The sequence below is a fragment of the Sapajus apella genome, unplaced genomic scaffold, assembly GCF_009761245.1.
Source record: "Sapajus apella isolate SASKATOON/1434 unplaced genomic scaffold, GSC_monkey_1.0 scaffold11, whole genome shotgun sequence".
Taxonomy (NCBI): Eukaryota; Metazoa; Chordata; class Mammalia; order Primates; family Cebidae; genus Sapajus; species Sapajus apella.
Window position 1 is genome coordinate 3494917 of NW_022436951.1, and position 24154 is coordinate 3519070.

General features: G+C 36.1%; 1 protein-coding gene across 1 annotated transcript in view; it reads left to right on the forward strand.

The window, feature by feature from the left end:
- C9 (complement C9) overlaps nt 1-24154 on the forward strand; it is an 81965-nt gene that overhangs the window by 24275 nt on the left and 33536 nt on the right. Inside the window, exons 5-6 of the mRNA XM_032278889.1 lie at nt 3090-3228; nt 19993-20241. Of these exons, the coding sequence (XP_032134780.1) occupies nt 3090-3228; nt 19993-20241 (388 nt within the window). The remainder of the gene's footprint in view (nt 1-3089; nt 3229-19992; nt 20242-24154) is intronic.

Here is a 24154-nt window from a genome sequence, read left to right on the forward strand (position 1 = left end):
TTTTTTTTTTTTTGTTGCTTCTTTTTCTTTCTTTTTCTCTTAAAAAAAAAAAAGAATAAAAAGGGGCACAAAGTATATAGGAAGTCTCTGTACCTTCTCTTCACTTTTGCTGTGAACAGAAGCTGCTCTAAAAATTACAGCCTGTTTTAAAAAATAAATAAATAAAAAGGAATAAAAGTAACTAAAAAATTTCCAATTGTTAGAAAAATACCAATGCTGTATGACCCAGCATCACTACAGTATTTATATTTATTGATTTTATTTTTAAAGTGGTAAAATGATTATATGTTAAAGTACAAATAATGACAGCATTCTTGGAAATTATATTATTTGCATCTACTTAATCTTTAGATGAAAATTATTAGATGTCACACTAAAAATGTGCAGGAAAGCGTAATTTATCAAAATTCCTTTATAGAGTAGACAAACAGAATATCTGAAGACCATTACCCTCATAACATGCCATTTTCATCTCTGAGCTCTTACCCACACATTTTCCTGCACTAGCCCCATCCCAATTTACCCACCCCTCAAAACCCAGATCAAATCTTTCTTCTTCTAAAACTCTTTTAATTAACCTACCATGGTGATCTCTTCCTCCTGAAGACTCAATGTGTAAAACACTCACATGTAGCACTCATTCAGCACAAGTACCATCCTCCCTTGTTAACCATCAGGAATGGGTTCCAGGACCTCCCACAGGTACAAAAATTTTAGGATGCTCAAGTCCCTGATATAAAATGACAGACTATTCACACATACCTACATACATCCTCCTGTACTCTTTAAATCATCTCTGGATTACTAATAATACCTAATACAATGTAAATGTGATATAAATGGTTGCTATACTATAAGGGGAAAAAGTCTTTACATGCTTATCATAGATATAATTATTTTTCCAAATATTTTCAATCCATGATTGGTTGAATCCACAGACACAGAACCCACAGATACGGAGGGCTGATTGAGTATTCTTCCTTGGCCTCGTTTTTGAAATTGGTGATTTTATGTTCTGCTCCTTAATTTGAACACAATTTGCATGAAAGCAGAGAGTGTATATGAGCTGTCTTAATATTCCCCCTGCTAATTGCAAATACTATACAACACATAGATATAGTAGTCACCTAAGAGTTAATCATCAATATAAACAAAGGTTGATTTCATTGTTCACTGAAAGCAAAGAGGTACAGTGTCTCTGTTAATGTAGCTATACCGGATATGTAGTTCATTATCACATAAAGAAAATGTAGCTGAGGTCTTGTTTAAGAAACAACCCAGGTCATTTGCTTCCAGTATTTTGTGTCTTTGTGGTGGAGAGCTTGCACCAAAACCTTAGTGATACAAAAATAAGTGTTTATTCCTCACAAGACTGGACTTCACTGGCAGCTTCGCCTCACGCTGTAACAGCTGGGCTGGTTCTGCTTTTCTCTGGGGTCACTGGTATGCCAGGTTGAAGGGGCAGTGGCTACCCTTCAGAAGCCATTTTCAAGGCAATGGCACAAATATATGAAAGCAAAAGCAATGAACGAGACCTCTTCATGCCCATGCTTTGAACTGTCCCCACTGTCACTCTCAACTACATGCCATTGGCTAAAGAAAGTCACATGGCCAAACACAAAGCCTCTAGGGAGGAAAGTATACTTTGCCTGTAATGAGGTCATGGCAAGGGTGTAGATGCAGAGATTCATAAAGAATTGGGATGAAAATTTTAATTTATCATGAGAAATAGCTGTTTAAAAAAGTAAAACCAAATATATGATTTTTTTTTCTTTTTTCTCATATTCAAGTTAATAGGTCTAATTTTTGGCCCATGTGAGAAATTTAAGGCCATAGCATGTTTCATGAAAGGTATTTTTGGTGGGACAGGCAATGAGGGATGTTTGATTTTATCTATCTGTCAGCCTTGAGGAAGGTATTCATGTGTCAGTTTCTTACCTTGCCTTCCATTAAAGTTGAACCACTTTAGGTTCACTTTACAACTTTGTAGATTTAAAGTTTATTTAAAATGTGCTATTTATATAAAGATGTTGTTTTTAACTAACCCACAAGCAGTTGGAAACCCTTTCAATTATTTCTCTTGCAAAAGCCATGGGTTTATGGTAAATTGCTCACACTCTTTGACAAATTGGTCTTAAAACCAACATCCAGATTTGTAATCCAGTTCATCGGAGTTAGGAACGTAGCCTAGAGCAATGGAAGAGTTTGAGTTTTTGTGCCAAGGTAAGTTACAGATTTGACCCTCAAACCTAGTGGCCTCCCTGGCTTGGGCCATTTATTCCAGATACAGCCTATACAGCAAAGACTGTATTGCCCCAGTTAACAGAGGTGGAGGGACAAGCACAAGGAAATAACTGCTTCTTGTTCATATATTGTTTTTAAGCCTACGAGTAAAATGTAACTTTTTTTAAAAGCTAAAGAAGATTTATATTTATGAATGAAATCTTGCCAAAATAAAATATTTTGCTTTGGAAAAAATAGAACTTTTGAGAATGCCTTGCCAGGATGCTAACATTTTTGTGTTCATCTTGGAAAGTGTAATAGGAATAATATAAGCCTGGAGGGAATGAGGTTCTTGACGAGCAATGAGACAGCTGGAGGAAAAGGCTTAAGTTTAAAGAGAATTGGGAGAGAGAGAGAAAGCCCCAATGTTGATTCATAGATGAAAAATTGCATGCATATGTTATATTGGCCCCCTGAGATGCTCTGTTCTCAAATAATTTAAATAGTTGGTATTACAGCATCAGTTATTGGTTCACTAAGGGAGGTTAGGTAAGAGTTACAGCAGTGAAGTTAAAACTCCAGGAACCAGATGGTCCCAAGTGCCTTACTTATTGCATTTCTTTCATTGCACTCTAAACAGTGCCTTAGTTGCCTAAAAGAGTTTATAAGGCCTTCTTAAGGTATGCTTTCTGCCAGAGACACTGAGCCAAGGTGAACAGGCTTTTGCTTCTGTTCCTGATTATAGCACATACATATTGGGTGACAGTGACATGAGCTGAAGCTGTCTCACTTTTTCCAGCTACAGAGGGCTGCCTTTCATTATGTTGTGGTATTGCCACTTCTGATTCTACTCTGTTCTTTCTCAGGATCAACATTTTAGGGATGGATCCCCTAAGCACACCTTTTGATAATGAGTTCTACAATGGAATGTGTACCCGGGATCGAGATGGAAACACTTTGACATACTACCGAAGACCCTGGAATGTGGCTTCTTTGATCTATGAAGTAAGTCTCCTTGGAGGAAACACATTGTTCAACTTTTGGCTGAAAAATGCTTCAACAAGTTTAGTATCAAACAATGTGAAAAACTCAGGAGAATAATAATTTCACGTGAACACAAGACGCAAAGAAGAGGCAATGTAGTTTGGACCTCTTTAGAAACATACAGTAGTGTCTTCTCAATCCTCAGTAACATGCGCCTAGTGATAAAGATGTGACAAATACCTAGACTCCACACAAAGAATTATCTGAGGATGTAAGATAACTAAAAATTAAATCAGTGCTGATTTCAGTAGTGATAACACTGCTTCCATGCTACTTGAGTTTCGTTGCTGTTTGCTAGCCTCCCGATGAAATCTCATCTTTGCGTTTGTTTTCCTTCAGTATCCCCCTATGAAGAGCCTGCTTGACTAACGTGAGTGGCTATTTTCACTCACCTTAAACTCCTCTACCTCTTGAAAATGATTTATTAAAATTATTTTTAATCTACACAACATTATTCCAAACTTAACTACCTTTCTTAAAGCCACCTATTTCTTTAGAGCAATTGACAGACTGTAGCCCTCCACCATTAAAAGGATTAATATATCACCTTTAGAGATTATTTCTTTCTTCCAAGCAAGGTATAATAAAGAATAATAATAAGCTTGCTCCGACCCAGCAGCTACAAGTCTGTTTCTTAAAATGGTCCCATTGGTAAAGAAAACCCATAATGTCTGCTTTATTCAGTTATTACAAGGCTCTTATTGTTGTGAGTCCCACCACTTTGAAAAATGTATATGCTTTTAAATAAGCATGGTTAACATTCCCTTACTTTCTGAAAATATCATAAATCAGTCCCTACCTATTGCAGCCAGAAGCAATCATGTTCTCTTATGAATGCTAAAGACTATTGTGTCTTGACCATTTGGCTTTTTTTTCTTTTTCACATATGGTCATGTTTCTTATACCTATAAGTCAGAATATAAGTCAGTTGCCAACAAATCTGAGGGAATCTTTTGGGCTGTTGTCGGTCTTTCCCCACAATGTCAGGTTAAACTTCTTCAAGCACAGATTTTTGTAATGGAAAGATGACAATCTTTTTTTATATATAATTTTTATTATTATTATACTTTAAGTTCTGGGGTACATGTGCAGAATGTGCAGGTTTGTTACATGGTATAAACATGTCATGGTGGTTTGCTGTATCCATCACCCTGTCATCTACATTAGGTATTTCTCCTCACACTATCCTTCTCCTAGCCCCCTACCTCCCTGCAATCCATCCCCCAGTCCCCCACCCCCTGACGGGTCCCATTGTGTGATGTTCCCCTTCCTGTGTCCATGTGCTCTCATTGTTCAACTTCTACTTATGAGAACATGCGGTGTTTGGTTTTCTGTTCTTGTGGCAGTTTGATGAGAATGATGGTTTCCAGCTTCATCCATGTCCCTGCAAAGGACATGAACTTATCCTTTTTTATGGATACATAGTATTCCCTGGTGTATATGTGTCAATTTTTTTTTTTTAACTATTATATACATCCTATTTCTTAAATAGAAAATTCCAAACATGGTCATCTTGGTCATTGCTAATGGGAGAAGGGTTATTGTTAATGTTGATTTAGCTTGTTTGAAGTTTAGTCTGCATTTTACAGTTTTCCTGTCTTTACCACTGTGATAAGCTCTTAGCTTCTCTAGAGGGGTCATAACTTGTATGACATACAATGGTGAAGGCTGGGGGCTGCCCAGGACTGACCTTGAAGCCACGTTTGGAGAGGAAGCACTGCTTTCCCTTATCCATAACCCTGGAAACAGATGTGTTTCAGCATTTCAGAATGTTTGGGATTTTAGAAAGGTGATGTGGTGCTTACCTATGTATGACATACATCACACTGGAGTTTGGAGCAGCATCACATAATCTAACACATCAAAATTTCTGTAGAAAAACTAATGTATGTTCACATATGGTGGGAAAAAATGAAGACTATAGATAACTTTTATTAGTTCAGCTGAGATTAATACCTCCAAAAGAGTTTTGATGTCAAGCCAATTAGAAAGAAGATAGGAATTGTGAACTTGAATATTTATTTAGTGCCAACTGAGGCAATGAGCATTGAGTAGGGGCTGGCTAAGGCCTCAAAATCACTCCCTTGCTGCTCCCACTGCTGATAATCCACTTATTCAAATCTGTTATGGTCTTGGAAAATAAGTAGCCAAACTTGTTATTATTATACATAAAAGAACACAAACTTATATGAGGGGAAATATCTACTTTAACTCCTTAGAGAGGATTTTTTTTTCTTTAATTCCTACTACTTAATGGAATATATCGTTTACTTTCTCACGTGTATCAGTAGTACCTGAAGGCAAATTATGCATATACTTCTTTATAGCCCATTACCAGTACCACTCAATATACTCACCAATTTTTGTTGGATGAAATAATTTTTAACTCCTGCTTTAGTTACTTGTTGGCAATAATTTATTGGCTTTCATTGTTGACAGAATTATACTGGCCCATCTTAACATGGGAATACACCTAAATAATGACATCTGATTCTCATTCAATCATACTCTCTCATTTAGGGTCTTTTGTCTTACATGGGCTGTGGTTCTAGAGCCACTCTGCATAGGTTGAAATCTCACCTCTGCCCCTTAGTGCTGTAAAAATTTCAGGCAAATTACTTACCATCATTGTGCCTCAGTTTCTTTATCTGTAAAACAGAAATAATAATGCCTACCTCATGGAGATAAATGAGTCTAAATATGTGAAACAGTCAGAAAGTCACTGGCACGTAGCAAGCCCTCAATAAATATTAGCCATTATTCATTTTAGGGTATAATTAGTAAAAAACTTAGCCAAGGCTAGGTACATAATTAGTGGTCACATAATAGGTCAAGATTTACTGACCGCTTTGTACATTAGCAGTAATGACCAAGAACAACTATAGGGAATAAAAACGGGGAGGGGGAGTGATGATTGCATTTATAACTTAGGTCCTTTTCTACTTACTTTTCTTTGGTCCTTTCTTCACTTTTGATGTTGAAAGTAACAATTTGTAAGCCTAAATCAGGCATCACATGTTCATTGTAATTCTTCTTCAATCTGAGTCTCCATGAAAATGTAAGATTTGGGACATGAACAAAAATTTGCAAAATGCACCCAGATTATAAGCATACTTTTCACCCCAATATCCTAGGTGACTTCAATATCATGTGGACTGCCAACTATTTATTGTTGCCCCATAACTTCCTATACCATTTTACGACAGTCACCCTCCTTTCTAGCCACCTAACCCTTGACTTTGTCTTTACTAGGACTTTGCTGTCTCCAAAATCTGAAAACCCAACTTTTAACCTCTCATCTTATCACAATTGTCTAACCTCTCAGCTCTCGCCCTCATTTGTGCCCACAAACCTCTTCTTGGCCTCATCGAGACCTTCAGTCTTTTTGGAATCTATTTTTGTCCTCGTCCATCTTGCTCCTCCTACTCTAAATTATTTTATTTATCTAAGCTAGATCCATTTTGACTACATTTGCCAATATTAGCAATGTCCTTGCTTTCCATTCCTCCGACAATCCAGAAAAACTCTGATTTGAGATAAACCTTATTATTTTCTGCCCTACTTGTAAACTTACATTGCTGAGCACTAAAGAGAAAATTATGCTCACACAAAGATGGGTAGCATTATAATTCCAGCTGGGTCCTCCACACTTATCAGCAGGTCTGTGACACCTCCTGAGGCTTTCCTCATTCCCATTCTTCACAGGAATAGGCTCAATCTTTCAGCAATACCCTCAAGCCTCTTATGTCACCATCTTGATCCTGGGTCCAGCAGATGGCATTGGCTCCAACTTGACAGAGAATACCCAAGTCACAGGCAGGAACGTTCCCAGTTGTTTCTTCGAAGTTATTCTGTGTACTTACTTTGTTACTCAGCCCATCCTTATCTCCTTCTGTTCTCTCAGTAGGAAGCTATTCTTTCTCCTCTCTAGACTGGACCGCACTTCAAGTACCTTGCTAGACATTCTGCTAAGCCTCCATTCAATCTCTCCTTCTTTTTCCTTCCACTCTGGCCTTTATATATAAATATTTTTCAAGGGTCTCATCTAAAACAAACAAATGAAGAAACCTCTCCCATCTCTAAATACCCATATCGTCTACACTTGCTATCTCAATGTATGTGCGTTGCATTGATTCCCTACTCTCTGTTATCCCATGTCTATTCATTTTTCAACCCTCTTTAAGTCTATCTCAAGCTTCTTTGGAGCTCCCTTTAGGAGAACCCTTAAACAGTGATTAACTCTTTCCAGAGTGCCTACCTTGCTTCACTAATTTCTCTCCATATATTCTTCTTGAGTTATTTCGTTTTCTCCTATGGCTTCAATTTTCACTCTATTCTGATGGCATACAAATCCTTTATTTCCACCCCACATCTCTCTCTGAGCTAGATACTTGTACATCCATTTGTCTGCCATTGTCACAGAGTCAACATACCTGAAGCTGATAACCAATCTTACTCCCAATTTCCTGCTTCTTGCTCTTGAATTCTCTGTCTTGGTAAGTGGAAATAATATCGTCCTAGTCGTCAAACTCAAAACCTGAAATCCTTCCTTAAGACATTCTTTACAGACTCATCCCCCTAAAAACTTACAATATCCAATCAATCTTCAAGTCCTGTTATTAAAATCTCCTTTAAATCTATTTCTTATTCCTCATTCCTACTGCCACTGCCTTAAGCTTCCATCATTTCTCATATAGGAATGACTCAAAATAGTCTTCTTAGTTTGCAGACTCTAGTTTTTCTCAACTTCAATTCATTCTCCACATTTCAATGTAAGGATAATAAATCTGATGATCCTCCTGCAGCTTAAATTTGGTGAGTGTCTATCTATAGCCTGCAGTGTAGCAGTCAATCTCCTTGACAAGGGGTACAAAGTTATCCCTGATCTGATTTTTGATTGCCACTCTACCATCAGCTTTCTCCTCTGAATCCTCCATCTTCTAAAATGCTTCTCCTATAAATAAATGCAATATACTTTGCTTTCTTCTCTATTTTGATATATATTTTGCTGTATAATAAGTACTTTTTTGTTGATATCCCAGTCCTTTATTTACCACAGAATCCTGAAAAACTAATATTGTATACTATGCTAAATAAATGCCTAGAATAAAAAAATGCATGCCAGCATATTAACATTCTAAGTTAATATTTCTCATGAAGGCAAAGAACTTCAAATAAATATTTAATTGGAATTGCCATTAAAGTTGACAGCAAAATTGCAAGCAGAGGCTTAGTAAACATTCCAACTGTTCTTTCTGGAAACTTAAGCCCATTTAGAAAATCTAGTAGCAGATAACGCTTATTACATACCTGGCCATTTGTCCTATGTTGATGTTTCTCAAGTGGAAAATATGTAGATTTTCCCTATAGAAACTGCTATCTTGAAAGGGACTCTGTTCTACAAATAAACTCATGGATTCAAGGTTGAAGTCATAGGCAGGAGTCAAATCATGAAGGCACTCATGTGCCATAGTAAATTATCTGAGCATAATCCTGACCATAATGAGGGAGCCACTCTGGAGAGCAATATGCTGAGAGTTTCATTTTAGAACTTTGTGTTTTGTAGCAATAAATGTTAAGGGAACAAGACCAGAGGTAATAAGAAAAGAAGGAGGCTACTTTATGGTCCAAGAAACAGATGATGAAAAGCTAATCTGGATCTGTAATAGTAGAGATGAAGTGGAAGAGATGAAATCCAGCATATTTAAGAATTAAGAGATTAGTCATAAATTGGAGACAGTATAGCATATAATCAATCACAAGGTTCTGAATTAAGACTCACTGGCTTTAAATTTTGGTAAGTTCCTCAACTTATAATCATGTGAATTTAGGCAACTTAGTTATCTTTCCTGAATCCCAGTTTCCATCATAAAATGGGATGATAATAGTATACACTTCATAAAGAAAGATTAAATGTGTTAATAATTGTGAAGTGATTAGAACAGTGCCTGTCACAAACTAAACTTTCTATAGATGGACCCTATAAAAATGAAAAGCCAAAAAAAAAAAAAAGTCAAGCACACACACCCAGTGAATTATAGGCCATCAAAAGCGATATGGAAGTTGGCTGTACAGAAAATCTACCAAAGAAGGAGTGGGTTCAAAGAAGATAATGATTTGAATGCTGATAATTTTGAGTTTGAGGGTCTGTATGACATTAGATGAAGTTATCCTACAACAAGGAGATTATTTAAATCAAAGTGGAGAGAATGATCTAAATTGTAAAAAGAGATCTGGGTATCAATTAACATACACATGATCATAGCATTCTTTTTGTTTTGTTTTGTTTTTTTGAAACGGAGTCTTGCTCTGCCACCTAGGCTGGAGTGCTGTGGCATGATCTCAGCTCACTGTAACCTCCACCTCCTGGGTTCAAGCAATTCTCTTGCCTCAGCCTCCTGAGTAGCTAGGATTACAGGCATGTGCCATCATGCCTGGCTAATTTTCTATTTTTAGTAGAAATGGGGTTTCACCATGTTGGTCAGGCTGGTCTCAAATTCCTGACCTTGTGATCTGCCCGCCTTGGCCTCCCAAAGTGCTGGGATTACAGGCGTGAGCCATCGTACCTGGCAATCGTTGCATTATTAAGGGTGCCTGACATTACCCAAGAAGTGTACAATGATGAAGAAGTGAAGTCCTAGAGCACACGAACATTTAAGATTTAGGCAAAGAAAAAATCTTCTATAGATAATAGAGATGGATTGTGCTTGTTATCCTTTACTGTCAAATTACCCCAAAACTTAATGACTAAAAGGTTAAGAATGTGAGAGTAGCTTGGCTAGATGATTCTGGCAGAGTGGTGTCTCAAGAGGTTACAATGAATCTGTTCTTCATAGATTTCTTCTCTCAATTAGTGAGGAATGGCTTCAATAATAAATAATATGTGGTTTATAGTTTTATTATCCATTTGTACAAATAAAATCTTAATGACATCTTCAACAGTTTTTTCTACTTACTCTGTATTTACAATTGCTCTCCAAACCTCCACAACTTGAACTCTGAAATATTTCTTGATTGTGTCTATCTTTTCCATTTTTAGTGCCATAAGCAATGTTTATTTCTTTTCAAGAAGCATTATATGAACACATTTTTTTAATTTTTATTTATTTATTTATTTATTTATTTTTTAAGACAGAGTTTTGCTCGTTACCCAGGCTAGAGTGCAATGGCGCTGTTTTGGCTCACTGCAACCTCCGCCTCCTGGGTTCAGGCAATTCTCTGCCTCAGCCTCCTAAGTAGCTGGGATTACAGGCACGCGCCACCATGCCCAGCTAATTTTTTGTGTTTTTAGTAGAGACAGGGTTTCACCATGTTGACCAGGATGGTCTCGATCTCTTGACCTCGTGATCCACCCGCCTCGGCCTCCCAAAGTGCTGGGATTACAGGCGTGAGCCACCGCGCCCGGCCTGAACACATTCTTAAAGGGGATAACTTCAACTGACCCCTATAGTATGTCTGGCCTCCTAGAACATGCAAGTCCCTCGACCTTCTCTCTCTGAATCTAGCTTCTCCAACACCTGTTTCTTCAGTACTTATAAAGAAACTTGCTTCCATCTTTGTGTTTTTCTGCTTTCTGTAATCTTGCCCCTTGGCCTCTCTTCTAAGACTTTTGCTTTTCTCTCTATGATGGTTACAAGTACTGGTCCGTTTCTGAATGATTAACACTGAGCCTAGACTTCTTTTTGCATGGATGGATTTTTGCATTTCCCAACTCAGCTTTTGTTCCTATGCTTTCTGGGATGACCCCATCCTTAAAGTTTCAGGCTGTACTTACCACTACTATCCTGGCATAGTGAGAAACGCTACTTCTTGAACTATTCAACAACATCTTAATTGATACCTTGACCAACCATATGTTATATTTGAAAGTGGTCCTTTATACTGCTGAATGTATCCATCTCTCTAGGATACACTGCCTTATGCCATTTCCTTTCTAGTCATTTCAAATACAAGTGCAGGTACCTACAAATTACACCCCGTGTATCAGAAAGCAAGATGCCACCAGTTTTGTTCTTTTTTTCCAAGATTGCTTTGGCCATTTGAGATTTTCTGTGGTTCCATACAAATTTTAGGATTGTCCTTTTTATTTCTGTGGAAAATGACATAAAATTTTGATAGGGATTGCGTTGAGTCTGCACATCATATTGGGCAGTATTAATATTTTAACAATATTAATTCTAATCCATGAATATTGTATATCTTTCCATTAATTTGTGTATTTTCCATTTCTTTCATCAATGTTTTATGAATTTCATCATACAGATATTTCACCTCCTTGTTTAAATTTATTCCTGAAAAGAATAAAAGTATTTTATTCTTTTTAATAATGTAGTAAATGCTATTTTAAAAGATTCTTTTTCAGATAGTTTGTAGCTAGTGAGTAGAAATGCAACTGACTTTTGCATGTTGATTTTGTATCCTGCAACTTTACTGAATTTGTTAGTTCTAATTTTTTTTGTCTTGTTTTGTTTTTTGAGTGGAGTCCTAAGGGGTTTCTACATAAAAGATTATGTCCTCTGTAGACTATTTTACTTCTTTCTTTCTGACTTCAATGCCGTTTATCACTTTCTTTTGCCTAATTGCTCTGGTTAAAACTTCTAGTACTACTTTAAATAGAAATAGAGTGAACAACCTTGTCTTGTTCCTGATGTCTTATAAAAAGTTTCAGTTTTAACCACTGAGTGTAATGTTCAATGTGGGTTTGTTGTATATGGCCTTTATTATAGTTAAGATACATTCCTTCTGTACCTAGTTTGTTGAGAGTTTTTCTGATCTTTAAATGGTGTTGAATTTTGTTGAATGCTTTTTCTACAGTTATTGAGATGATCATATAATTTTTACCCTTCATTCCATTAATGTGGTGTATCACAATGATTGATTTGCATATGTTAATCTATCCTTGTACCCTAGATATAAATCTCACTTGATCATTATGTATGATTATTTCATTGCTGAATTCAATTTGCTTATATTTTATTGAAGATACACACACACACACACACACACACAAATCAGGGATATTGGCTTGTTATTTTCTTTTCTTTTAGTGTTTTTATTTGGCTTTGGTATCAGGGTAATGCTGGCCTTATAAAATGAATTTGCAAATATTCCCTGTTCTTCAATTCTTTGGAATATTTTAAGATAAGCTAGCATTAGTTCTTCTTTAAATATCTGGTAGAATTCAGTAGTGTATCTGAATTCGGCCTTCAGATTCTGGGTTTGTCTTTCACAGGAGACTTTTTGTATTACCGATACGATCCTTTAAATCATTATTTGTCTGCATTTTCTATTTCTTCATAGTTCAGTTTTGATAGGTTGTATATTTCTAGGAATGTATCCATCTCTTCTAGGTTATTCAATTTCTTTGTGCATAATTGTTCGCAGTAATATCTTATGTTTATTTGTATTTCTGTGACATCAGTTGTACAGTTGCCTCTCAGTATCTATGGGGAATTGGTTCCAGGACCACTCACAAATACTTAAATCCTTAGATGCTCAAGTCCTTTACAAAAATGGTGTGGTATTTGCATATATCCTATGCTCAGCCTCTAGTACAATTTAAATCATCTCTATTTTACTTAGAATACCTAAGTCATGTAAGTGCTATTTAAATAGTTGTTATACTGTAATGTTTAGAGGATAATGATAAGGGAAATAGTTTGTACATGTTCAGTACAGTTGCAACCATCATAGGCCCAACTATATTTTTGATCCAATGATGGCTGAATCCATGGATGCAAAACCTGCAGATATGAAGAGCCAATAGTAATGTCTCTACTCAAAATCATTCCTGATTTTGAGCCTTCTGTTTTCCTCCTGAGGAAATGAGCCTAGCTAAAGATTTGTTCATTTTGTTTGTCTTTTTTTAAAAACTAACTCTTGGTCTTGTTGGTCTTTCTGTTGTTTTTCTACTATCTATTTTCTTTATTTCTGCTCTGATCTTTATTCTCTTACTTCAATTAACTTTAGTTTAGTAAGCTTAGTTTGCTCTTCCTTTCCTAGTTCCTTAAGATGTAACAATAGATTATTTATTTGAGACATTCTTTTTTTTATGTAAATATTTATTGCTATAAACTTTTCTCTTAGAACTGCTTTTGCTGTATCCCATAAGTTTTGGGATGTTGTATTTTGATTTTTATTTATTTTAAAATATCTTTAAACTTTTCTTTTAAACTCTTCATTGACTTATTTACTGTTCAGGATCATGTTGTTTAATTTTTCCATATTTGTGACTTTTCCAAAATTTCTCCTGTTATTGATTTCGAGCTTCATTCCATTGTGGTCAGAAGAGATCTTTAATATTATTTTAATAGTCTTAAAATGTTGAAGATTTGTTTTATGGCCTAATATATGATCTATCCACAAGAATGTTCCATGTGTGCTCGATAAGAACATGTATTGTGTTACCATTGGATGGAATGTTCTGTGTATATTTTTTAGGTCCATTTGGACAAAAGTGTAGTTCAGTTCCAATGTTTCTTTCATAATTTTCTCTCCAGATGACCTGTCTATTGTTGAAAGTGGAGTATTAAAAAATCTTCTACTATTATTTTATTGCAGTTTGTCTCTCCCTTCAGCTCTATTAATATTTAATTTATATATTTAGGTACTCTGATGTTGGGTACCTAGAAATTTAAAATTACTATATCCTCTTGCTAAATTGATCTCTTCATCATTATATAATGATCTTCTTTGTCTCTTCTTACATTTTTTGACAAGTGAAAATTTTATCTGATATGTTTAGCTATCCCTGCTCTATTTTGGCACTTATAAGTGAAGTAAGTCTCATAAGCAGCATACGTAATAGTTGGGGCCTGCTTTTTAATTCATTTAGCTACTCTGCGTCTCTTGACTGAGTACATCTAAGATTTACATTTAAGATAATTATTGGTAGGTAAGGACCAATCACTGCCATTTTGTTCATTGTTTTCTGGTTGTTGTGTGTGTGTGTGTGTGTGTGTGTGTTTTTTTTTTTTTTTTTTTTTTTGAGACAGAGTCTCACTCGTCACTCAGGCTGGAGTGCAGTGGCACATTCTCGGATCACTGCAGCCTCTGCCTTCCGGGTTCAAGCTATTCTACTGCCTCAGCCTCCTGAGTAGTTTGGATTGCAGGTGCCCACAACCACACCCAGCTAATTTTTGTAATTTTTAGTAGAGATGGGGTTTCACTATGTTGGCCATGCTGGTCTTGAACTCCTAAGCTCAGGGTGATCCGCCCACCTCAGCCTCCCAAAGTGCTAAGATTACAGGTGTGAACTACCACCACCAGCCCTGTTTTGTATATCTTTTCTGGTTGTTTCTTTCTCTCTTACTATCTTCGTTTGTGAGTAGATAATTTTCAGTACTGATATGCTTTAATTCTTTGCTTTTCATGTTTTCTGTGTCTATTATAGGTGTTTGCTTTGTGGTTTTCATGAATTACCATGCAGCTTACCTAAAATATCTATAATTATGATAGGCTATTTTAAGCTGTTAGCCACATAAATTCAATCACATTTCCAAAACTTCTGCCCTTTTTCTCGCCACATTTTCCTTTTGATGTCACAATTAACATCTTTTTATATTATGTATTTCTTAACAAATTATTATAGCTATTATTATTTCTAATAGTGTTGTCTTTTAATCTTCATACTACAGATATGCTTGATTTGTATATCACCATTATGAGGATAGTGTTAGAGTATTCTGAATTGGACTATGTACTTAAATTTTACCAGTGAATTTTATAATTTCACAAATTTTTTGTGTTATGAATTATTATTCTTTCAACCAGTTAGCATTTATTATAGGAAGGTCTAGAGGTAGTGAACTTGCACAGCTTTTGTTTCTCTGGGAAATTTGTTATTTCTTCATCATTTATGAAGGTCAGAATTGCCAAGTATACTATTCTTGATTGGCAGTTTATTTTTCTTCCATTACTCTGAATATATCATCTCACTCTTTCCTGGATTCAAGACTTTTTCTGAAAAATCTGCTAGTAATCTTATGTGAGCTCCCTTGTATGTGATGAGTTGTTCTTCTCCTGTTTTCAAAATTCTCTTTGTCGTATGACTTTCTGGTTTGATTATAATGTGTCTCATGAAAATATCTTTATATTTAGCCTATTTGAGTTTCTTTGGGCTTCGTGGACTTGGATGCTCCTTTTTTTCTCCACTTTGGAGAAATTTTCTGTCATTATTACTTTAAATAAGCTTCCTGCACTTTTGCATTTCTCTTTTCCTTCTGAGGCACCATAATACATATACGATGTATACGATGGTGCCCCATAGTTCCCACAGAACTTCTTCACTATTTTTTATACTTTTTTACTTTTTGTTTTTCTGATTGGTAATTTCAAATGAACTGTCTTTGAGCTCATGATTCTTTCTTCTGTGTCATGAAATCTGCTATTGAAGCTCACTATGTAATTTTTCAGCTCAACTATTGTGTTCTTTAACTCCCTAATTTTTGTTTGTTTGTTTTTATGTGTGTGTACTTTCTGTCTCTTTACTGAACTTCTAATTTTGTTCATGTATTTTTTTTCCTGATTTCATCTGGTCTTCTGTCTGTATTCTCATGCAGTTCACTAAGCTTAAGATAATTATTTTGAATTCTTTCTTTCTCAGGCAGTTTGTAAATTTCCACTTCTTTAGGGTCAGTTACTGGTGCTTTATTTTGTTCCTTTGGTGGTGTCATGTTTCCCTGATTATTTGTGATCCTTGTGGCCATGCATATCTATGCCTTTGAAGAAGTAAGCATTCCATTCCTTAAAGACTGACTTCAGCAGGGATAACCCTTCATTTGTCAGTTTGTTCAGAGATTCTGGGCAAGTCATCTGGCATGGTCCACAAGCAGCCTTGATGCTGGAGTCCTTGGGCAGATGTGATTGGTTCCTTGGTTTACTGGGGAAGGCCTGGAGCTTGGGTCTGCTGAAACGAGCCTGGTGCCTGTATCCATAGAGGTCCGCTTAGCACTGGAGTCTACAGGACTGGGCCTAGACCATGGGTTCACTGGATCTTGAAGCTGTAAGAACTATCCTGGAGCCTGAATTTATGAAGGCTGGCCTAGAGCCTGGGGCCAATCAGGCTGACGTTGCACTGGGATGGGCCTAGAGGTTAAATTGCTGGTCTTGGGCCTGATTTTTGGATTTGCAGTGGCCATTCTGGAACTGGGTGAAACTGGAGCCTGCATCTGTAGAGACTAGCCTTTGAGACCCATCACCCCATAGTCCCAGGTGCTGACCTAGTGCCTAAGGCCATGGAGACTGTCCTGGAGCTGAGGCATATGGGTGCTGATCTGGCATTGGAGTGTAGCTGGAGGCTTAGTCTGCAAGTAAAATCCTGGAGTCTGGGGCTACAGGGACCAGCCTCATTCTGGGCCTGTCTGAAGACTGGGTTGAGGCTGGAACCTGAGTTCATGAGGCTGGCCTGGAGCCTGAGGCCACAGAGGCTGGCCTAGCACTGGTTAGCCCTGGACCCTGTATCTATAGGGTCGTGGGGTATAGCTAAAGTCAAAGGCTTAAGTTTCATTTAATAGGTAATTATTTTTAAAAAGTGGTTTTTGTTTTATTTTGTTTTAAAAGCAGTGCCATAAAATCTTATAGCAAAAAGATTTGTTAGTCTGTTTTATCAGAAAAGGCTTTCCTAAAGAAGTGATGTTTCAGGTAAGACTTGAAATAGGAGTGGGAATTAATCAACCTGAGGCCTATGTTTTGTGTGTATGTGTGACAGATTGTGTGTGTGATGTGTATGTTATGGGAATTTGGGGGAAAAGAGTAAGAAAACATCCCAGAAAGTAAAAGCAGCATAAAAGTTCATACCTATGGTAAGAACAGCATGGGTTGTGGAACAGCTAGATGGCTAATGCACAGTCAGGGAGAGACTGACTAGGAATAAATCTAGTTTCACCTATAATAAAGTCATTAGAAAGACATTGGAAGGATCTAAGTAGGGAAGTAGCAATGGTTAGGTTGATCTTCCCTGTTATGTTAGGCATTTTCTTCAACATGTTTTATTTTAAAGATAACTATATACATCTCAGTCTTTTCATGAGACAGTAATAACTTTAGGTTTCCCATGCAGAACAGCCACTCAATACATTCTACTAAATCCAATCTATGCCACTGTCTGAAGAGACAGGTGTCCCCTTCCCAGACAAAAGTTACACCTATTTAAGAAGATCTCTGAAAAGAGAATTGAACCACTGATATAACTACTCTCTCACTGATAACAACCTGACAACAGCCAAGTTGGCAAAAAAAAAAAAAGTCTTAATTGAAAGTTTAGTGTTGAAGGAACATAACTCAAAATAGTAAGAGCCATATATGAAAACCCACAGCCAATATCATACTGAATGGGCAAAAGCCGGAAGCATTCTTCTTGAAAATCAGCACAAGGTTACAGTCTCTCACCATTCCTATTCAACATAGTATTGGAAATTCTGGCCAGTGCAATTAGGCAGGGGAAAGAAATAAAGAGTATTTAAATATGAAGAGAGAAAGTCAAATTATCTTTGTTTGCGGATGACACGATCCTATTTTTAGAAAACCGCGTTGTCTCAGCCCCAAACCTTCTTAAGCTCATAAGCTACTTCAGCAAAGTTTCAGGATGCAAAATTTATGTGCAAAAATGGCTAGCATTCCTATACACCAACAGGCAAGCAGAAAGCCAAATCATAAATTAACTCTCATACACAATTGCTACAAAAACTATAAAATACCTAGGAATACAGCTAACAAAGCAAGTTCAGGTCCTCTTCAAGAACTACTGCTCAAGGAAATCAGACAACACAAGCAAATGGAAAAACATTTCATGCTCACGAATAGGAAGAATCAATATTGTGAAAATGGCCATACTGCCCAAAGTAATTTATAGATTCAATGCTATTCCTATTAAACTACCATTGACATTCTTCATAGAATTAGAAAAAAAAAGTCTATTTTAAAATTCACATGAAAACAAAAAAGAACCTGTATAGCCAAGACAATCCTAAGCAAAAAGAACAAAGCTGGAGGCATCACACTTCCTGACTTCAAACTATACTACCAGGCTACAGTAATCAAAATAGCATGGTACTGGTGCAAAAACAGACACATAGACCAATGGAACACAATAGAGACCTCAGAAATAAGACCACACACCTACAACCATCTGATCTTCAACAAATCTGATGAAAACATGCAATGGGAAAAGGATTCCCTATTTAATAAATAGTGCTGGGAAAACTGGCTAGCCATATGCAGAAAATTGAAACTGGACTCCTTCCTTCCACCTTATACAAAAATTAACTCAAGATGGACTAAAGACTTAAATGTAAAACCAAAAATTATAAAGTTCCTAGAAGAAAATCTAGGCAATAACATTCAGGACATAGGCATGGACAAAGGTTTCATGATGAAAGTGTCAAAAGCCATTTCAACAACACCAGCAAAAATTGACAAATGGGATCCAATTAAACTAAAGACCTTCTGCACAGCAAAAGAAACAGACAACCTATAAAACAGGAGAAAGTTTTTGCAATCTATCCATCTGACAAAGGTCTAATATCCAGAGTCTATAAGAAACTCAAACAAATTTACAGGAAAAAAACAATCCCATTAAAAAGTTGGCAAAGGACATGAGCAGACACTTCTCAAAAGAAGACATCCATGTGCCCAAAAAGCATATGAAAATAGGTCAACATCACTCATCATTAGAGAAATGCAAATCAAAACCACAATGAGATACCATCTCAAACCAGTCAGAAAGACAATTATTAAACAGTCAAAAACAACAGATGCTGGCAAGGTTACAGAGAAAAGGGAATGCTTTTACACTGTTGGTGGGAGTGTAAATTAGTTCAACTATTATAGAAGACAGTGTGGCAATTATTCAAAGATCTAGAAGAGGAAATACCATTTGATCCAGCAATCTCATTACTGGGTATATACCTGAAGGAATATAGATCATTCTATTATAAAAATATATGCATGCATATGTTTATTGCAGCACTATCCACAATAGCAAAGATTTGGAATCAACCCAAATGCCCATCAATGATAGAGTGGATAAAGAAAAATGTGGTACATATACACCATGAAATACTATGCACTCATAAAAAGGAACAAGATCCCGTCCTTTGTAGAGACTTGGATGGAGCTGGAAGCCATTATTATCAGCAAACTAACACAGGAACAAAAAACCAAACACCTCATGTTCTCACTTATCAGTGGGAGCTGAATTATGATAACACATGGACACATGGGGGGAAAGACAATCACTAGGGCCTGTTGGAAGGGGGTGAGGGAGCGTCAGGAAGAATAGCTAATGGATGCTGCACTTAATACCTAGGTGATGGATTGATCTGTACCAAAAACCACCATAACACATGTTTATCTATGTAACAAACATACACATCCTTCACAGATACCCCAGAACTTAAAATAAGTTGAAAATGAAGTTTGCTATATTATAAACCCTTCATATGCATTATCTCACTAAATTTTTATAAGAACCTTTGTGCTAGGTATGAGGAATAACCCTGTTTTATAGACTAAGAATAACACTAAGCACACAGAGATTATTGCATAATCACTTCAAAGCCAGAGTCTGTATTTGAACCCCAGCAATCTGACTCCAGCACTTCTGCTCAACTCCTTTGTTCTACAGCCTTTCAAAGAATTGCTTGATTTCTGTTTGGTTCTGTTCTGCTTGTTTTTCCTTTTGTTTCATATCTTGTTTTTAACAAACACTTTTTTATTCTCTTTTAGACCAAAGGCGAGAAAAATTTCAGAACCGAACATTATGAGGAACAAATTGAAGCATTTAAAAGTGTTATTGAAGATAAGATATCAAAGTTTGATGCAAAGATAGCTCTAAAATTTACACCCACTGAAGTAACAAAAGCACCTTGTGTGGGAGAATGCTCCCAAAATTCTTTACAAGGCCAGGGTAGTTTTCGGTTTTCATATTCCAAAAATGAAACTTACCAACTATTTTTGTCATATTCTTCAAAGAAGGTAAGACCAAACATTTATATAGGAATAAAATGGAAAGGTTCCAAACTAAGCCAACTGCTTATTTTAAGTATTTAGAGAAAATAGAAATCATAAAAAAGAAAAGAAATGTGCATCAAATTCTCAAATATGTAGCCAGCTTTTCAGAAAGAATACTAACTGGAGGAAAATCTGATAGAATCTTTGGCAGTGGTAAATGAATCAGATGTTTGGTGATGAGCAGAAAATGTTTAAGAATTTAGAGCATTCTTTTTGACTGAGATTGTGGTAATATACCATTCAATTTATATGGTCATCAGAATCATAATGAAGAATTGTACTGAGGAATTCTGGTAATTCATTGCAATGCCTTACCTAGAATGATAACAACTTATTAACTATAAAGTGTGTCTCTAAAGAAATTATGCTGTGAAATTCAAAATTGCAAATACACATTGCACATAAAATTGGTCTGATTACTTTGTAATCATACCTTTAATTTGAGACATGGAAAATGTTTTTTAAAATATTTGAGCCAGATTTTGAAGCTTGTTCTACCACTCTTGGAAAAAAATATAAAATATTCTCTCTGTAATCAGCATGATGCCAGTAAAATGCTCTTTCTTCCTTTTCTGATACCACAGTCACCTAGTTAGACAACCTTCTCCCACATTAATAATAATAATTCACTCAGCACTTACGTTATACCTAACTGTGTAATTGTTTTCTATGGGTCTGTATATTACCTCTCTATTTACATGCATACCCACTCAAGTGTACAGATGGAAAACTCTTTAAGTCATTCAACTAATGTTTAATTGTGGGCTATTTGACAAGGCACTGTCCTAATTACTTAGAATACATTTGTGAACCAAGCTGATGAAAATTTTTGTCCTCATGGAGTTGAAAGCTCCACAGAAAAAGACAGCCAAAGGTAATACATGTAATAGCAAAAAAAGAAGCAATATGGTATTTAGAAAGTGTTAAGTGCTGTGGGATAAAAGAAAAATTAGAGTAACATGAAGGAAAGCAGGGATGCCTGAAAGGTGGCATGATTAAAAAGGAAGCTCAGGGTCAGCTTCAGAGAGATGAGATCTGACCAAATCTTGGCGAAGAGGAGACAGCCAAAGAGTAAGATTTGAGATTATTTATCTGATGGAAGGAACTGTGAGAGAATTTTCTAATATAGGAAAAACCTGGTGTGGTAAGTTAGTCAATTGAATCAGGATAAAAAATTAGAAAAGTTATCTTGAATCAGATCATGAGAACTTCAAAGTCCATGCAGTGTGGCTTTTTTTCTGAGTGACATGGGAGACCACTTGAGGGTTTTTAATAGAAGATTGACATTCCCTATTATATTCTGAATAATTACTCAAGGTATTCTGACAAGAAGAGATCATAGGTGCTAGGAGCCAAAGCAAGGAGTCTTGTTAAAAGTTATTGAAGGAATCTAGGTGAGACATGATAGTAGTTCAGACAGGACAGTTATAGAGCCAAACGTAAGTCCAAGGATTTTGGCCTGAGCAACTAGACAAATGGAGTTGCTGATGGAGAAAGATTCAGACAGAGTAGATTTGGACAGGGAGACCAGTAGTTAAATTTATTTAGGTTAAGTTTGAGGTATTTATTAGACATCCAATTGGCAATGACAAGTGGGAAGTTGCTGTTATGAGCCTTGGAGTTTGGGAAAAGACCTGGCATTGAGCTATAAATTGACTTGTTGACTGAGTCATGGGGTTACTAACAGAGTTAGTGTACATAGAAAATAGAATAAAATCAAATACCAAACTTGGGGAGCTTCAATAGAAAACAAGTAAAAGAAACCAAGAAGTACCCAAGAACTTTGCTACTCAGAGTGTGGTCTCTGGAAAAGCAGCAGCAACATTGCCGAGAAGCTAGAATCTCAAACTGTGCTCCAGAATTTCATTTTAACTGAAACAGTATTGCATTTTAACAAGATTCTCTAGATGATTTGTTCATATTTTATAGTTTCAGAAGCACTGGACTAGGAGACAAGAAAATAATCTCTATTAAAAAGAATAGAGTGATGAACTGTGTCAATTATGTAAACATATCGGAGAAGATGAGGACTAAGAGGTGATCATAGCTTTAGGATTATGAGTTATTGGAGACTTTGACAAGAGATGTTTTGCTGGAATAGTGAGGTCAGGAGCGGGAATGATTTAGATTTAAGAAAAACTAGGAAGAGAAGAATTGAAAATATACAGTATAGAAAACTGAATAAATTTTGCTTCTAGTGAGGGCAAAGAAATGGGTAGTGGCTGGTCAGGCAAGCAAAGCCAAAAGGAATTTTTTTATTGTTTTAAGATAGAAAAAACAACTGCATATTTGATGGCAATGAGCTAAGAGCTACCTTTGAAGTAAATTGACCTGAAAAATATCACATGTCTTTCTCCCTCCAAACCCCAGGATATACCTCCCAGCTTTAGCAAAACTGAAAAGGAATAAAAGTATGCTTTGGATAAAGCCTATTTGAGAATTATGGTGCCACTCAGGAGATGAAGAGCTCATACGACCTATAACATACAGACTAAGTTACTATTAGATTTTTATTAAAGACTGGATCACCCAATACCTAAAGTTAAATCATGCAATGACAACAATATGCTTTAAGAACACAGGCCGTTTGGTGTGATGTTCATATACTCCAAGGTGTACCTTTAAAAAGAAATAAAATAGTTTAAACTCCCACACGATCATTGTATGTTAACCATGGCTGTAACAGGAGACCCTCCAAAGATCCATTTGCAAAATTGTGGATGTCAATTGTAGTTTATTTTTGATCAGAACATGCTATGGCATTGAATTACATAGTTCACTACCCTAGTTTTCTCCGGGAAAGTTAAGCCATCAGCCCTGGCCCTGGAAACATTTAACTGTTGAGTTGCTTAGGTTGACTTGAGTTCCACATCTCAAAATATTGTCTGTCTTGTCTCTGTTATTAAAAATTGAGAGGTTGGAGTGGAAGGGACAGGGAGACCTGAGACCTAGATTTTTAGTACCAATGCTGTCAAATATTATTTGCATGATTTGGGGCAAATAACTTGATATCTTTAAATTAGTTTTTTCATCTGCATAATGGGAAGATTGGGCTTTATAGGTAATGTCTCCATTTCCTCCAATTGTTATTTTTAAAACAACTTAGGTATAATTTTATACAATAAAATGCAAAGATTCTAAGTGTATAATTTCATGAGTTTTGATAATTATGTACATTTAAGTAGCCACCTTTGTTAGCAAGAGAATTTTTAAAAATGTTTTAAGATAGAATAATTCCCATCTAACGGCATATTTAGATGAAAATTATTTAAGATCTATGTTTAAAATACATTGAATTAAAGAAGATCACACCAAGATTCCATCATGAAAAGAGACTTGGGCTTCTTACCCCAAGAAAAATTCCTCATGCCCTTTTCAATTCCCTGCCACTTAAGAAGTGGCAACTGACCAGTTTTATCTGACCATAGCTTAGTTTTGCTTAGTCTAGAACTTCACATAAACGAAGCATACAGGATATACTCCTCTGTGTCTGACTTCTTTTACTCAGTGTGATATTTTTGAGATTTATTTGTGTTGTTGTATGTATCCGTAGTTTTATTTTCTCTTTTATTGCTGATTAGTTATCCATTGCATTAATATACCACGGTTGTTTACTGATTCCTCTCTTGATGGACATTTGAGATGTTTTTAATTTTAAGCTATTCTGACTAATGCTGCAATGAAATTCTTCTGCAGATACTTTTGTGAACAAGAATTTTATTAGGTAAATATGTAGGAATGGAATTGCTGGCTGGCCATAAGCAAATGCATGTTTAACACTATGGGAAACTGCCGAACAGTTCCTCAAAGTGGCTATATAATTTTACTAGTAATGTATAAGAGTTTTAGTCACTGAGCATTCTCATCAATAGTTGGT